This window comes from Pecten maximus, chromosome 8 (assembly GCF_902652985.1).
Source record: "Pecten maximus chromosome 8, xPecMax1.1, whole genome shotgun sequence".
In the NCBI taxonomy this organism is placed as follows: Eukaryota; Metazoa; Mollusca; class Bivalvia; order Pectinida; family Pectinidae; genus Pecten; species Pecten maximus.
Genome location: NC_047022.1, coordinates 27,452,624 through 27,467,662, shown reverse-complemented (window position 1 = coordinate 27,467,662; position 15,039 = coordinate 27,452,624). Strand labels below are relative to the sequence as shown.

Here is a 15,039-nt window from a genome sequence, read left to right as displayed (position 1 = left end):
CACATACACTATACGCATGCATCTCGCACACACTGACAGTTATGTGAACAAGTAGTAAAGCAATTTGTTAAAAATGCGTTTCTTTTCTCTTCAGCACAGTATGCGTACCGATCACAATTTGGTATAATGTTGAAGTGTAACTGGAAAATGTCAGCCTGGTTTTTCTTGCATCAGTAACCCTTTCTTGTTTCTAATTTTCATCATTTAAACTCTATATTCGAGTAAATTGAGTGTAATAATATTGATATTATGATATTAATTTACGTTTAAAATGTTGATATTCACGGACCATTAAAATTTACCAATCAGATAAATATTAACAAAACGTTTGGGAATTAGTCCATTACTGAAATATTTATTAAATAAGCAGTGATGTAGTCACCATGTCTGGCTGTGATGATACCTTAGTTCGGTTCCAGTCTAACTGAGAGTGCCATAGTGTCATAAATAATATCAAGATAATAGAGACATGACATATGTATTACGATAAGGTGCCTGCAAATGCAGACCTGGTTTGTATACAGCAATTTATTGAGTAATTTATCTCAAACTACAGTTAAAGTAAAGTGCTTATTAACTGTGATCAATGAGCTCACAAAAAAGTCATAAAATGTTCATTATCGTTTTCAGTAGAATGCTAATTACCTTTTACTAACTACATCTGGAATAGGACATGGAGGGTCAGATAAGTGCAATGTTACAGGCTAACTGCTATTTAAACGGTACGGAGGGTAAGTAAGAACAACGACAGCCAAACATTTTGTAAATGAGAGAATTAGTTATATTTAAATGTTGATATGATTTTATGATATGATTATATACACATTTAGCGCAAAATGTAGGACAGATTGTGGCCGAAAATATTTGAGGACAGATGTTTTATAGTAACCAGAATCCAATGTCATATGAGGACGAGTGTCTTGGAGAGGAGATACTAACAGGAAGGGGCGTATGAAGACATATGTTTTAGGGAAATCAGCAGCCACTGTCATATGAGGAAGGTGTATAGGAAAGGAGATACCAACAACAAAATAAACAGCAACTCGTGTCGTATCAGGATGAGTGGAAAAGAAGACATCAGCAACGTGTAAGAACAGAGAGCAAAGTGACGCCAACAGCAGGGACGAATGAGGACAGATGTCAGGGCGACACCCAACAGACAAAAGCAATTGACAGGGAGAAAGAGCACACAAGAAAGAAAGCCAAATGCAAAGACAAAATAATTATATGAAATTTAGTGTTGGAATAAGGGTACTAGATCGATTTTGCTTTCTTTAATGTGACTTTAATACACGAAAGAAAATGTTCTATTCTGCAGACTCGTTTGTCTGATCCTTCTATAAACAGGGTTACACCAGGTCGTATTCTCTCATATTCTTTCCAATAACACCGATCTCGTTGTAAGATTGGAAGAGACGCTCTTTTCTACATGTAATGAGATAAACCCAGGACTATCCTTCACCCGTTTTTGAACAAGTGACATCTTGCAACTCATTGCAAAGAAGAATTCCATCATAGAATAGGCGTTTATGCATTTTAAAAATAATTTTGTTCAGTACTTTATTTGGTGATTTTGAATATACTATTACTCGTGGTTGCTGCCAAGGCTGGACATGGATGCATCTGTTATTTTCACATTCTGTATACCTCTAAGACTTATTTTTCATATCGCAGAAAAGGGAGGTGGACCAAATGTCTTTGGTGAAGGTCCTGCGCAAAGGCCGAAAGTAACCTTTTCGGCTTTTTATGCATGAGGAAAGGGAACTGTGGGAGGGGGAGAAGGGAGGGACAATAGTTTTGCGTTGTCTGCCTCCGTCCGTACTTTCCCTATCTTGAATACTTCTTGTCTCAGGACCTTCAGTTATATGCTCATGGTTTCACCAAGATGACCTACATTTTTACATTTGACCTTTCTCAAAGAAACAGTTGGTCTGGATTTCATCTCATATACTACCTGTTATTTGAACTTATCTACGTGTGTCATGTATCAACTGTAGGTCAATCTGCCCTAAATTCTTACTTTTGACCTACACTAAAGGAAAAAGGCATTGAGTTTTCATTTGTGTGACATAGATTCATCTTACAAGTGTACATGGGGTTCACTTGCCTCGAACTTTTGATATCGCTTATTAAGATAAGTCGGTTTTTTTTTATTATTTTAGTCACATTTTACTCTCGTCAATTCGACCATTGCTCTTAATGTATTGTTAAAGTTAATTCCCAAGAGCTGTAGTTCATCCGTTGGATTAAATACGTGCCTGTTTCTTATCTTGTTTCCTCCATGCTTATCTCGTTCTATTGCCATACCCATTAACAGCAGTGAGGTTGTTTTTAAAAATCATTCCATGTACATTTGTATTGCCAACAAAACATAATAAGTGAGATTTTCACGATTACACGACAATTTAGTAGACGACACAAGTAGTTTATTATGATTAATGCTTGTTTTGACATTATCATACTCTATTGTACGGCAGCGTATAAGGGCCAATACAAAAAAATAAATCGTACGTACGATCTACTAATTCGTACGTACGGATTACTCATTCGTACGTACGATATACTAATTCGTACGTACGATTTACTAATTCGTACGTACGGATTACTAATTCGTACGCACGAATTAGCAGAGACATATATAGAGAGATTGGCAGCTCTCTATTTGACCCTCCCACAATCCTTTGCAGTCGCTCTGTTCAGTCTTCTCCTAATGCCATAATGGAAAACACTTGAAAACCAGACACATAGTTATCGATAATTTCTATTTGAAATCATCACCAAGATCCAATGATGTGCTTTAATTGCATTAATAGCAAAGTGCAGAAGTGTCATCAATATGGAATATATCACATTTCTGTCAAAGTGTTCGTATTTTGAGTATGAAAGTCAAGCACACCACAGGGAAGATGGGGTTTTCGAAAATACGGATAAATGACAACAATGTGCATAATAAACAAGACCATATCCCATAAGTATGATAGTTTTTGGATAATGTAGTAACTTTTGTAGTGGCCTAAATAAAACCATGTGCTTTTTGTGTGTATTGAACATTGACGACGTTTTGGTCTGACGTAATGGCGGATTGACCAGAACATGTCGAATAAGTTCCAGTACATCGATACACACATGCGCTAAGCCCGATTTACCCTTGCTCGCGTGTGTTTGATGGGACAAGACGCTCTCGATAAGGGATATGCTTGAGTGGTCACGAATAAATAGCGATGTTACTTATCTCTCTATATATGTCTCTGGAATTATGAAATCGTACGTACGAATTGGTAAATCGTACGTACGAATTGGTAAATCGTACGTACGAATTAGTAAATCTACGTACGAATTAGTAAATCGTACGAACGAATGAGTAAATCGTACGTACGAACTAGTAATCCGTACGTACGAATTAGTAATCCGTACGTACGAATTATAAAAATCTACGTACGAATTAGTAAATCGTACGTACGAATGAGTAAATCGTACGTACGAATTAGCAATCCGTGCGTACGAATTAGCGTACGTACGATTTAATTTTTTTTATAGTGGCCCTAATACGCTTCCGTACTATTGCACTTCAAAATGACAAATTAAATCTAACATTTAGCCTTCGACAATACAATGCTTATCACATTTAATAGAAAGTTATATAGCATTCAATACGATAAATGTTAGACATGTTACATGCAGTTGACAGTTATTTTCAACTTTAAATAAACCGCATGTCCCCACATGATTTGACACACCCTTTCCATGTGACAATTAATAAAAAATGTTAGGTATCTTCTACAGTAACTAGATATCAGATATATGCGGACGTAATTTTACATTAATGAGATTTTTGGTGCAACAATTATTTCGACCAAATACGATACTAATTACCACATTATTTTTTATATCTAACCTGTAATTTCCATTTCTCTGTGGTATATAAGGCGGAGAAGATGTGAATGTGACAGTATCAGCAGCAGGACACAGTGACGCTACACGTTTGAAATATGTATTTATTCAGGTTCTGTTCGACCATTGTACTACTGGTGAGTATCCTATTTTACTATACATACAAGGAAATTCATGGTAGGGCTCAGGTTTTAAATCCAAACATGTAGCCTGTTTTAAGTAAATCTACATTCTGATGTCCAGCATATTTCACTTCACTTCACTGACGTATGGTCAGTTGTTTTTAATGCATCATTTGATACAGTTTTGATATTAGAATCATTATGATGCTCCGATATAAATGATTGATTTAATAGAATTCGTACTTATCTATCAATTTACGATTGCTACAATCTACGTATTCCTAACTTTGTTTTTATTCCATACAATGCTTTATATGAATGTTGGTTATGTATGGATGTATTATCATTTGCTACTATTTTTGTTTGAATATTCTGTCTGAAGATACATTTAAAATATGTAATATCAATAGTCATGTTTACATACTTTATACTATGTCTGACTATACACAGAAACAAGCTTAGTGACTATCTTAAAACGTGTCACAATCTGCAGAGGCACTATCATGAATTGTTTTTTATATTAAGTATATCATTTCACTTTGGACAGAACAATTTCGCACTCCGCTTCATTTCATTAAAGACATGTATTTATCATTGTATCGTTATTCTTAAAACAATTTAAAAATTAAAACATAATGGTTTTTGCTATATTTGTACTATTTAGTATTGTACTGGTCGTTTTTGTCTATATATCTGTATTTGTCATTTTCCCATTTAAATTTTTTGTATAATTTATTTTGATTAAGTCTGGAATATAACACAAAAATCGGAATAATTTAGAATACTCAATATTGCTGCAGACTACTTGTTTTCATGTTTTGTGCAACGTTATTCTCAATCTAATTAAAATATAGATGGTGTTCATGTAACGTAGTGATAATGACCATCTAGATTTTAATTAGATTGCGTTATTCTAGATAGACATTTTTATGTTTTAATATTAAAGGAAATCTCCATTTCTTTGACGTGCATGTTCCGTATTTGTATCACTTCCTAACAAGCTACTTGTACATTTTCAGATCAACTTGGCTAATGGTAAGTTATTTACATGAACCCGATAGAGACAATATTCTTCTTGAAAAAGTTGTGTGTTTGAGACCATGAGATAGGCAACGTAGCGTGACCCGTCACTCTAAAAAGTTTAATTGCAAACAATGTCATTTAACTATGAATGTCTTCTATCAATATATTATATGTACCTAATCAAATCTTGCCATTATTTCCATTAAATGTTAACAATGGAAAATGTCGGTTTGTTATATGAAGAATAGTAATACGCGATAAGATCCAGTAGATTGTCGCATGGTATGTTGGAAAACAAAGCACCATCTACTATGCTCACGTTTTAAGACGAGCGTAATGTACCTCATATATATAAACAATGCAACGTCTCAATGTAAACAATGTAACTCATTAATATTGCTAATGAACCTCATTTAAAAAATATTAGCAATGGAAAATGTTGTTAGATTGAAGGTACAGATAACGTATGCGGCATTGCATTAAAATGATAATAATATAAAAACAAATACAACACAAATGCGTATACTATGTTTCCCGAGTGTAAGATAAGACATCATGACTTTTACACCTGTTGAAACATCTATCAATCAATTTTATCATCATAATGAACAAAATTTAAAAGTTACATTTATTAAACCATGATCCAAATGTCAATTATAATTACATGTTTAGTTTTTGACACATTTCCTTTTGTTTTTATATCACCTCTATACCTAAAGCTAAGTTTCCCCGATTTTTCTTTTTCAGTTCTTTTTCCCCCTTTTTTTGTCATGTTACCATATAGTTATTAAACTGTGCTACTAAGATATGATCCGTCCTTATGTTGTTAGGTCGAAATATTGATCAACTGAAATGCAAGGTGGACATCGCTTTCGTTGTTGACTCCTCCAGCAGTATATGGGAGGTGGATTTTGAAGTTCAAAAAAGGTTTATCGAAGATGTAGTTAGACGGTTTGACGTGAGTCCTGAAGATGTCCAATTTGCAGCAGTCTCCTATAGCGCAAATGTATATGACGAGTTCAGGTTCAAAACAAATGCTGACCAAGCAAGTGTAATTAAAGACGTTAGTAACATTCGTTATAGCGAAGGCCCAGCCACTAGGACGTACAAAGCCATTGAACGCATGCGCACCTATCTATTTGCTCCGGGCAACGGTGCTCGTGACGATGCTGTCCATGTGGGCATTGTCCTGACAGACGGAACAACCAACCCCGGGGGCTATGACAGATATTCTTCCAGACAGGGTAAGGCCGAAACGCAAAAGCAAGCTAAATTAGCAAGGAACGACAACATATACATGTTTGCTGTTGGAATCGGATCTTCCGTGAATATGGACGAACTCAATGGTATAGCTTCTGATCCAGACGACACGTTTGTCATCAAGGTCGACAGCTACAATCAGTTAAACACGGAAAAAATCAAAGAGGAACTGTCTTACAGGGCATGTTACGGTGAGAAAACTGCTTCTTATATGCAAATATACCACGATATCAGCTATTTTATTAGTATCATCAATCATGAACCATGAATTAACGCGCTTAAACAGATGTTCGAACGTTTTATAATAAAGATGGTAAAAGTACATGTATATCAATAAACAATCATGTATCTACTGAATAAGTAAAGCTTACTTTTATTTCATATTTTATTTATTTTAGCTGTCACAACACAGCCTCCTCCAGTCACAAGCTCTCAACCAATTAGTAAGTAGGATGCGTGAGTGAATAACTTTTATCAACGCCTATATGCATGTATTTTATTTTGAAATTATTTTCGTTAACCTTGTTAACTCCCTGTCTGTAAATAAACGTCTTTTGCATATTGCTACAGCATACTCTTTTATCTTTTCAGCACCAACCAAACCATCTGGAGAAGATCCAAAAGAAGGTAAACTTACACTTCGATATAGGAAAGTTTAACATAACTATGACTTCTACGTCACAAATCGAATACGCACGTGTCATTTTTCATATAGTCCCATCTAGTATATATATGACCGTGGAATCTTTAAAGGTAATCATAATATTATGTTGTTACAGTGTGCCAAGGAAAACCGGCAGACGTCTTTTTCATAATTGATGAATCCAGTAGCATTCATACAGCCCAGAACTTCCGGTTGGAATTGTCCTTTGTGAATCAGGTCGTCGACTACCTAGACGTAGGAAATGACCTCACCCATGTTGGGGTCATAACCTTCAGTAGCAATGCAACCATGCGTTTCCCTCTCAACCGTTACACCAGTAAAGATGAGGTATGTAAATCAGTAGTCACGTGACCGTACAGCTTAAAAAGTGACTTTAAGCACATTGGAATGCACATATACGTTATTGCAAAACGTAGTCAGTTCATTTTCTCTCTCATGTTTAATGTACAGTTAAACCTGCCAAATGTGACATTCCAAGGGAGGCAAAAAATAGATCACAGACGATAGGTGGTCTCTTAATCCAGGTAATTAGTAAAGTAAATAGTATGCAGAGGGAAAACGTGGTCACATTTAATTCTAGTATTTCAGTATTAAACTGATAAAAAAATCGTCACCACATCCGCAAGATACAGGACATGCAATCAATAAAAAGTACAACGTTACCAACATACCATTCTTTCTTTATCTACTACACAGAAATATGTCTCTGTGGTATGAATGAAAGTTGTCTGTTATAAACATTCTAACCTCACCTTATTTCTAGGTAAAGACCGCCGTAAAGGCAATAGACTGGCAGGGGGGAAACACCTACACCAACGAGGCTCTCAAAATGCTCATGAATGAAGGTTTCACAGTCGGGAATGGAGCTCGGAAAGGCGTGGCACAGGTTGGGATAATCGTCACGGACGGGAACTCTACCGACCCATACAAGACTCGTAGACAAGCAGCGCAAGTTCTTAACAAGGGGATTTACATGTTTGCAATAGGTAGGATCATTAAAATTCTGTTCAAGCTTTTGGCTAAAATCAACAATATGTTCAAGAAGTATAAATATAATGCACATGCTGGTGTTAACGGCAGGGGCAGTGTGGAATACAGTTTATAGACCATAACATGCTCTGAAAACTTTCTGACAAAGATGGCTGGGTTTAACCATAACATGTTCTGAAAACTTTTTGACAAAGATGGCTGGGTTTGACCATAACATGATCTGAAAACTTTCTGACAAAGATGGCTGGGTTTGACCATAATATGCTCTGAAAACTTTCTGACAAAGGCGGCTGGGTTTGTTTAGAATATAATATAAATCGCCAACTTTATTCTAAATACTTAACTGTTTAATGACCCTTACCAAGGTGTCTAATCTTACAAAAGACCTGATAATAATATACACGTACATGTATATTGGAATCCAAATGGAATGAATTACTGGAAAACATGTCTCCGTAGGTATTGGATCCGTGAACAGAGCCGAGCTTAACACCCTGGCGTCCGACCCGAATTCTGACTATGTCTTTACTGTCGAGAATCTTGGAGCTCTCAACACAATCAAGGACATTTTGGCATACCGGGTCTGCAAAGGTAAAACACTGAAAGGCTTCAGGTGTCGTTAACGGAATTATATCAAAACGTATTGAGAACATAAATATTAGGAACAGTGACTCATTGATATGAAATTGATTCAATTTTAAACAGAAAATAATATTTCACAACAGTTCATTTTGTACAATGAAATACACTTCAGCAATATTTTAGTAATTCAAAAATTTGTTTTCCAGAGGACCAACAAGACAGACCACAGGAAAGTAAGTAACACAACAATTTGATTCGTGTGACACAGGTTTAAACATTCTGGTTAGACCATTTAGACCATTTATGTCACAAACAACTTAAATAGTCCTCCATATTGGGTAGTTTTATATTAATATTTGGTTTTGTTCAAAATTAGTATGTGATTACATCTGCACAACTTTCAGGAAATAAAATAATTAATGATGACATTTTTTAAAGTTATGAAGTTTATTTATCTATTTGTTTATATAGTTTGTAGACGACAGGTTGCAGATATTGCGTTTATTGCGGACGCCTCTACTAGTATTGGACAGTCAGACTTTAATAAGCTCATCGGTTTTATAAAGGACGTGGTAAATCAGTTTGATATTGGATTAGATTCCACCCAAGTTGGCCTTATAACCTTCGCCAATACAGCACAGATTGAGTTCAACCTCGATACGTACACATCATCAGCCGAAGTAGAAAAGGCTCTCTCAAAAGTCCATTATAGAACAGGACTTACGTATACCGCAGAGGCCATACAAATGATGTTCGAACAGATGTTCACAGCAGACTTTGGTGCACGGGGAAGCGATGTACCGAAGATAGGAATAATAATTACTGATGGGAATTCACGTGAGCCCAAGAAAACGTACGCTATGGCGGCAGCGGCGAAGGAACTAGGGATACGCATGTATGCAATAGGTATGTTACGGTAGTGCTATCAATAAAGAAATAAATAAAATGGGTTGAATTTCGTTTAAGGGTTATTAGATTTGCGATACTACGGTGGCTTTCAAACGAGTATTTCAGGGATTATATTTTGAGTATCAATGCGATCTAAAAGTTAATTCTTTTCAAGTGATACTACATATATTTAGTTTACCTTGCCTATATGATATGAAAACGCAGTACACTGTTATATCCGTATATTACAGGTGTCGGTCAGTACATCGTTGAGGATGAACTGAGGATCATGTCTTCTGACCTTGATAGTTATTTCATGGTCGATGACTTTTCCTCACTCAATTCAATCCGCCAGGCCCTCGCTCTAAAAACTTGCAAGGGTAAGTCATATGTAATATTACATACGATAACTGATTCTAACCGTACAAACGATAAAATGTATCTATGTTTACCTATGTGTCCACTTTGTTATTGATTCCAAGGAACAGGAATCCTTTTGAGTCTACGCTTTGAAAATATGGAACATCTCACCAAACGTTTGTCTCCAGACCTCGTATCGAATTATCAGTCTTGTAATGTGTAGGTATATGTGATTCGGTCAAAACTTATTTTTGCTTTTAAGACAGAGAAAAATATTATTCTTTCTATAAATGACAATTTTCATTTGATCAGATATGTCACTTGGTTAGGTGTCATTAATCCATTTTGTGAACAAAAAGCAAGAGAAAGGTGCCTTAGTACATTAATCTTGCATGAGTAGCCTGAGGAGATTGTTATGAACAGCGAATCAAAACCCAAAACTTACTGACATTTTGGATTCCATCTTTGCGTTTTTGTTTTGATGGTATGCCACATTAACCCCCAAAAATATTATTTGGTTATACTTTGTAGGAAGGAAAAAAGCCAAGGGAAAGCGAACGTCTGAGACATGGGGACTAGGGAAGGGGCTCGATGACGTAGTTCCTGCGGAGATGGAGACGCTTATTGACATACTGAAAAAAGCTTCGTCGTTCAACTGAAACCACGCTTTAAAATATTCTAGTCATGATCGTTACCATTACAAACAAACTAGTGGACTCTGATCGCGGTCAGAAAAGATTTTAAAGAGTGAGATGTTGACAAAGTTGATCACAAATTTATTCTACAAAACAAAGTAACCAAAGATATGGAATAAATATATGGTGAAGATCGTTAATGATCTGTTATATTTTAAAGATGATGTCAGTTTCGTAAATACAAATGGAAATTGAAACATCGACTAACGATATGTGTTAACAAAGAAGCCGTTCATCAGCAGTAAAGGAGAATTATTCATATCTTACACATTATATATGACGAGTGTACATTATATATACTTACGTATATAATTTACAAAGATTGAAAATAAAGAATAGATTATATCTATAATTTCGCTGTATTGTGCTTTTTCATGATTTTCTCGTTTAAAAAGCGTGATATGATCGTTTGTTACCAGTGTTTACGTCATTCATGAACATTCATATTTTCTATGACCAGGAATAAAATTAGTTCCCCCTGTTAACGTTGTAAGTTCTCCTCTCAAGTGATGTTCTCTCCCTTTATGTACTGCAGTATAACACGACATCACAGACTGCCATATGTTTGTGCTGTTTCCCGTGCGAGTCGGTATGATCTCTATGTGTATCTGTAAAAGGAAGTAATACTGTCAATCTAATTAAAATATAGATGGTCATTATCACTACGTTACGTTGTAATACTGTGTTACACATACCTCACAATATCTAAGATGCTTCATCTCCGACAAATTACGATCTATTGAAAATAAGAACAGACCGTGGTATATACTTCACGCTATTACCACATTCCGAACGTTTAAGCTTCCCTTTTTTGTTTTGTTTTGTTTTTATTTTTAATTTATAGTCAATGCATCACTACTTGCATTGTAAAGACATTGTAAGGTACATCGCCTCTATATTTTAATGTAACTTTGGGTATAATAACGAATTATTTGTTGCTGATTTTATTTGTGGGTCTTAACTATATTTTTTCATTGATATAAGTATATGCCATGGGTGTCATTTGATATTTGCGACAAGCATTCAACGCTGTAAAAGTTTTAAATAAAATCCTCGAAAAATGCTATTGACAGGTTAATGTATTAAAACATTTATTATATACATGTGTATGTAATATAAGGGTTAGTGAATGCACGCGAATAGGAGTTAATGTACATATGTATCTGTACTTTAACCTGGCCTTGGCGATTTTTTTAATTCCAACGGTTTGATGCCTTTCCGAATTCCATCTTAACTTCCAAATCTTTGATGATCTTCCCGAATGCCCGTCTAGATTCTCACACGTTTGATCGCTAACATTAGATATGACGATATGAAGAAACAGTTGTATCCATTAATCGGCATACTCCTATACGCAATCCATATTTAAAGCTGTTAATCTTAAAAACATTTTTAAATAAGAAAATACTATTTTACAAATACAAATGTGGTATATGTATCATAACTTGAAATTGGATAAGGTTCAATATCATGTTTCTTAAGCTCAAAACAATATAAAAACACGCGATAGAATAAAACAAAACAAAAATCGACAGAATAGAAGTTATCAGAGAAAAAATTATTGTTAAATGTCCAGTGTTTGATAAATTGGTCTAGTCGTTTATAGTATCTGCTCCCATAATGTATACTGGTTATTCATGTAAAGTGATAGAGCCGGTACAGCAATAAGTAAATTGAACTGTTCACTTTCTGTCAAATACCTTTGAGATTGGTACAATAAATGTTAGGCCATCTTCCTTGGATTGAAACACTTCACAGCCGAGTGAATGCCGGATGAGGTCATTATACACTGTAGGTATTGTACCAAATATTTCTTGAATTTTAAACAAATAATGACACAATGTTTTAAAAATACATGTTCATACATTGAAAATATCTAAGATTTAGAAGGGACAGGTTTATGTTTCCTTTAGAAAATATTCAAAAATAGAAGTCAGCATTGTTGTTATGCTTTTTGATATCAATATAAATGCATGTCACAGAAAACATCTTTTCTTGATAAATGATCAGAGAAAAATCACACATCCCTGTTCTGAAACAATTTAGAAATTAAATTCAATCTTTCTTTTGCCTTGTTTATATATTATACATGTACGCGCATCAGAAAAGGAGTTATTTTGATAATAGCAAATAAACCAGGAAGTTCAGGGGAGGCCCTCTCATCACTTCTTACTCATGTACAATTAAATTACGCTCCTTATCAAAACAATTGTATTGTGAAGAGCGTTAAGGAAATTTCCAAAAAAGGGCACATGATATTGCAAAAGTATTAAAGGGATAGATTATGAATGTATTATGAAAAATAATCATCAGAGAGTAATTACAATCAATAATTCAATAACTGATGAACCAGTTTTACTGAATATCAAGATACATGTAGTTGTATGTTAAGTGTCTAGAAACGTATGGTATTCAGTGTAATTTGTAATGAATCGGGTTAGAAGCCCTCGATTTATTCAGGGTCGTATACGGACAACATGAGTTAGCATTAACATGATTAAATATGGAAGCCTACATATTTAATCCAAATACCGTCTCTGTTGTTAACGTCGCGAAAACGGATCATTGCTGATTTTACTGACATGAATTAAACACTTCTGTTGTTGTAGACATAGATGTATATACAATTTACATATATCGGCACTTGATATACCATAACGTAGGTAGATGGTAAAGATGTTATTTCAGTAGCCCATACTTTCAATGGGAGTTGCGACCTTCAGTAGCCTTGTCGTTGTCGTTTAGTGTGACCTTGTTGTTGTTCTCCTTCATGATGGTTGTCCCCTTAACACTAGCATCCTTTATACTTTGTGTGGTATCTTGTAAGGTACGTTTTGATTTATGTGAATACTAACACGATTTGCATTTTCTTGAAATCTACTATCAAACATAATGTAATATAAATTATTGGGCTATTGCACCCCCCCCCCCCCCCCCCCACCCCCCAACCCCCCCAACCCAAAAAATCAGGTTTCTGACATTTTTATAACATTTTTAGTTTCATAAGTCGCCTAACGGTCACTAACAGAAGGACGGCTGTATTGTATAGATTTATTAATTTTTGACCCTATCTACCTGTATCTAACTCTTTATTTGTATTATAAAAAGGTGCCTTGTACAAACGTTTGAATAGCAGATGATTTGTATCCAAAGTTTCGTGGTACTTGTGATATTTACTTATTTTATAGCCGTTAGTCTTTCTATGGTTTAACCCAGTAATCTTGTTCACACATTGTTTTGCATTAAATAGCTTTACATACAGACAGGCTCGTAAAATCCTATATTGACAATTTACATAAGACTCTGGAATGTTATCAAATGGACGTTAGGATCAGCACGTTTATCGTTAATACAAGTAAGGTGTGGTTTAGCGTTCTCCTTTCATACCGATTCGCATACCTATCTGTACAGGTGTTTAGAAACTTACATATCACCACACTATTTTATTTCCGTTTTTTTTTTTGGATGACAGTGACCATTTTTTTTATAAAATCATACTATAAAAGGTTTATATTTATATAAAATTCATTTAAAAAGGGAGGTGTAAGTGTCAATGCACTTGTTAATACGATTTGATCTATCTAGTTAATAGTCCATTAAACATAGCTTTATGTGACACGTGATATTGTATATCTGGGAAGTATATCTACATGTCTAGCTCGTGTATCACAATTGTGTCTGTATAACAAAACATGCACTTTCAACTAAAAACACATGTCCACAAAATTCAATAGCTTATCACCAGGCATACTCTATATAGCGTTATGGTTGTCTAGGTATCCTCATGGTGGGTGGCAAATATGTATACCTGAACGTAATGTATAAACACCTTCTGGATACTACACAATAAGGCCTTACGGTGACCACAAAGCCCGTGGGTGACCTTACAATAAAAGGACGAGCAGACATTAAAACATACGGAAAATAAAATGAAATCATCTCAACAAAAGATGGAGCGAGCCGAAAAAATACATTAATAATGGCAAACTGTTACCTGTACCGGGTGTTAACGTAGATGTGTAATTTGAACATGTAAACAGGTGTATCAGTAACTGTAACCATGTTACACGTGTCTTGTCTAACAGTAAATGTTTAACACTAATTGAGTTACGTATAGGAACAGGTGTAACAATTAAGTCATTTAGCGACGGCGTAAACAAATAACAAATATTGTATAGCGTCATCATAATGAAAGGCCACACCTGGACCCAGTAGTACAACACCCCACCTTGTCACATTAACTGACAGTGGGTTAAACATCCTTTACCATCAAACATAGTCATGCGTGTTCGTGTGGCACAGTGGTGACACCTGTTTTTCACCTAGGCGGTCGGGGTTCGATTCCCCGGAAAGCTATGGTGTCACCTTCCAACGTTTGTCTTCTCCGGTTTCCACAAATAGTATGCCTCCTCGCGCCTCCAACAAGCATGCATACAGTTTACACTTTAAACCGAGAGTTGCCAATACGTGTTATATAGACTTGGGTTTGTCTCAGTTTAGATATAGCTTACAGGACTTGTCTGTCCTGAATAGATCCTCAAACAACCAAAATGTGAGACATTGC

The 15,039-nt window shown here is 35.3% G+C and overlaps 1 protein-coding gene across 1 annotated transcript; it reads left to right on the top strand.

Annotated features, from left to right (window-relative positions):
- The first annotated feature begins 3,937 nt into the window (after positions 1–3,937).
- Positions 3,938–10,827, top strand: LOC117333042 (cartilage matrix protein-like). Its single transcript, XM_033892159.1, has 12 exons — positions 3,938–4,028; positions 5,033–5,048; positions 5,867–6,487; positions 6,695–6,739; positions 6,888–6,923; positions 7,076–7,287; positions 7,724–7,946; positions 8,410–8,541; positions 8,739–8,765; positions 9,004–9,438; positions 9,672–9,800; positions 10,312–10,827. The coding sequence occupies exons 1-12, from the start codon at positions 3,990–3,992 to the stop codon at positions 10,437–10,439; spliced, it is 2,043 nt and encodes a 680-aa protein (XP_033748050.1). The 5' UTR covers positions 3,938–3,989; the 3' UTR covers positions 10,440–10,827.
- The last annotated feature ends 4,212 nt before the right edge of the window (positions 10,828–15,039 follow it).